Source organism: Coccinella septempunctata, chromosome 8 (assembly GCF_907165205.1).
Source record: "Coccinella septempunctata chromosome 8, icCocSept1.1, whole genome shotgun sequence".
NCBI lineage: Eukaryota > Metazoa > Arthropoda > Insecta > Coleoptera > Coccinellidae > Coccinella > Coccinella septempunctata.
In genome coordinates this window covers 7,042,570-7,045,892 of record NC_058196.1, presented here as the reverse complement: position 1 = coordinate 7,045,892, position 3,323 = coordinate 7,042,570, and the positions used below count along the sequence as shown (strand labels likewise).

At 35.8% G+C, this 3,323-nt stretch overlaps 1 protein-coding gene across 1 annotated transcript; it reads right to left on the bottom strand.

Moving 5' to 3' along the window:
* Positions 1-1,272: 1,272 nt before the first annotated feature.
* LOC123318252 lies at positions 1,273-1,977 on the bottom strand. The gene has a single exon (XM_044904868.1). The coding sequence runs from the start codon at positions 1,975-1,977 to the stop codon at positions 1,273-1,275; it is 705 nt and encodes a 234-aa protein (XP_044760803.1).
* Between the last annotated feature and the right edge of the window lie 1,346 nt (positions 1,978-3,323).

Sequence of the window (3,323 nt, the reverse complement as noted above, 5' to 3'; positions counted from 1 at the left end):
GCATCTACAGATAGGGTTACAGGTTTGTTCACATCATATAGTCTCAACACTGGTGGACTCTGAAGTATTTGTTTTATTTTGTCGAGTGCTTCCTCGTGATAACTTTCCCATGTGAAGCTTGCATTTTTATGTAACAAATCTCTTAGAGGATTGGTTAGGTCCGACATGTTTGGAATGAATTTATTCAGATAGGTGATCATACCTAGCAGTCTCTGTAGTTCTGTTTTATTTGTTGGCGTTTTCATGGCTTGAATTGCCTCCACTTTGTCGGGATCTGCTTCTAATCCGTAAGCTGAAATAATGTGTCCTAAAAATTTAATTCTTTTAGCTTCTAGAATGCATTTATCTTTATTAAGTTTGAAGCCTGATTTTTTTAGTAATTCAATGACTTCACCAACAGTTTTGCGGAGTTCTTCTACAGTCTCTGCATGTATAAAAATGTCGTCTATTGATACTCTTACGTTTCTGAAATTTTTGAGGAGGTTTGTCAGAATCTCTTGGAATATTTCTGGAGCTGATGATACTCCAGAAGGAAGTCTTTTGAAAGAATATCTTCCCCATGGGGTAGCAAATGTTAATATCTTTTGTGTTCTTTCTGACAGTTTAACTTGCCAGAATCCTTCCGTGCAATCTAACAATGCAAAGAATTTAGACTTTTTGATATCAGCTGAGATCTCTTCTATGGTAGTGAGTGGAAAATGTCGTCTTAATATGTTTCTATTCACATCTGATGGGTCAATGCAAATTCTTATCTTACCTTTTTGTCTGACGATTACCATTGGGCTGACAGCTGGAGTAGGCTCTGTTTCAGGTTTTATGACATCTAACTTAACCATTCTGTCGAGTTCTTGCTTCACTTCGTCTCTTATAGCATGTGGAATTTTTCTTGACGGTTTGATCTCCAGTTTTGGGTTGTCGATCAGGTCGATATCATATTCATAGTTTTTATAACAGCCTAATCCCTCAAATATATCTTCTCCACAATTTTCTTTCACAGTCTTGACTTTGGCGATAAGTCCTAATTTCTCACAGGTATCAAGTCCTAAGATCGGTGTAACATTTTCTTGAACTACTTTGAATACGATGTTGGTTTTTTCATTTTTCAGTTGACATGGTAACTCAGCTTCTCCAAGAACTGCCATTTTGTCATTTGTGTAACTTATTAAATTCCTTGTACGACTTGATTTCAGATTTGCCTTTGTTTTGTTTAACAAGTGCCTTGGTAACACATTGCATTCTGCTCCCGTATCTAATTTAACTGTGAACTTCACTTTACCCACTTGTATATTTTCGGTCCAGTTCTTTTTTTCTCCAACACTTATTGCAGAAATATACTTCCTCTTCAGAATTTGAGCTTTCTTCCAATATATTCACTCTATCTTTCTCTTTGGCTTCATTTTTCTTGTTCGTTCTGCACATTTTAGCGAAATGTCCATTTTTATTGCACTTTGTGCATGGTTTGTTGAAAGCTGGGCATTCTCTGCGTTTATGATTCGTACCACATCTTGTACAGTCAAATTTTTTGTTTTGTTCCTTCTTGACTTTTGAATTTTTCACAACAAGTACTTTATCTGTTTTGCTTTTACCTTCAAACTCGTCTAGTTGTTTTGAAGCTTGTTCGCTTGTTTTACAGATCGATATTGCTTTATTCAGATCTAATTTATCTTCTGTTAATAGTGTCTCTCTAACTTGATTAGATCTGATTCCGAATACAATTTTATCTTTTAGCATTTCATCCTGTAAATTGTCAAATTCACATTTACTTGCTTGTGTTTTGATCCTTGTCAGGAACTCGTTGAATTGCTCGTCTTCGTTTTGTTCTATCTTGAAAAATATGTATCTTTCAAACGATATGTTTGTTTTTGGAGCAAAGTAATCTTTGAACCTATCTTTAATTATTTGTAGATTATTTTTTTCTGCATCATTCAAGTTGAAACTATTATAGATTTCGATGGCGTCTGGGCCTATCACAGCCATGAATGTTGCTGCTCGGACAATGGCTGGTTTTGTGTTCAATTGAATCGCAGTTGCATACCATTCAAATTGTTGCAACCATTTTTTCCAGCACGTTGGTTTGTCCGAATCGATTTGTAGGTTGGATGGCGGCTTTATACCGGATACTGCGTCGTTTGTGGCTATTTTACAAGTTTCTCACTTAATCCCACTTCTGACAACATGTAATGTTGGGTTCGTAATTATATATATTGATTATAATAAAACTAGCGTAGAAAATAAGTGAGCGGTAAATGCAATTTTTATTGACTGACTCGAGTACAGCATAACTGTCATTGTCACAATGTCCTTATCAACAATCATAGAATCATATCTAGTATTCTTCTGTTCAACAGTGCACGTTCACATTTATACTTTACAAAGATCAATATAAAAATAATGTACAAAATATAGTAAAACAAGGAGACAATTTAGAACATTTATTAAAGCAGGTCATATCGACAATGAATCAAATTAATTTAAATGTCAATAGAGATAATCAACAAGACGTTTATAATATTCCACGTAATAATGTGAACAATTTTGAGGCAAGCAAAAAACTGCCAGTTTTTGATGACACAGGGACTCTCCACCCTATGGAATTTCTTGAAGTTTTAGAGTTTGCAATGATATCAGAAAATATACCGTTTGAGACTTTCAAATTTATCATCAGAAATCAATTCAAGGGTACGGCATCTTTGTGGTCACAAGCTTTTCTTCATACTTTCGCGGATTTTGAGACTTTCAAAGTAGCTTTTAAGGACCAGTTTTGGTCAGAAACGAAACAAGTACAAGTAAAAATAGACCTTCAGTCGCGATGTTATAGGGAAGGTCAAAGTTCATTAGTGAACTACTTTATGAAAAATGTAGCTATGGCTAGATATTTGAACCCACCTTATAGTGAATCACTGCTCATTAAAACGATAGCAAGGCACTTTCCGCCTAATATTTCAGCAACTCTGATGGGTGCACAATGTTTGGCCGAAGCTATGGAACGTTTAAGACAGGCGGATTATTATATGAACCATATCTCGAATACGAATAAGAGTTCGTTTGTTTCTAATGCTGGTCATTTTCAAAGTCTTCAGAAGGATAATAGAGTAGCTTTCCGCAGAGATAACTATGATTCAAAAAACAAGAGAATCTCATTCATGACCACTGAGGCTGTGGACGAAACACAGGCTTCGGAAAACGAGGAATTGCCTCGCGTTTAGGTCCTAACGTGGAGGCAGTTCTCAAGAGGACCATAGGTTCCCAGAACAACCCACGAGAGGACCTATTAACCGATGATTGTGAGTTCGAACATAAAACTGTCAATACTAGATCTCCTA

Bases quoted from the DNA above. Each gene is read 5' to 3' on its own strand.
- LOC123318252 (XM_044904868.1), bottom strand. From the start codon at position 1,977: ATGGCTGTGATAGGCCCAGACGCCATCGAAATCTATAATAGTTTCAAC.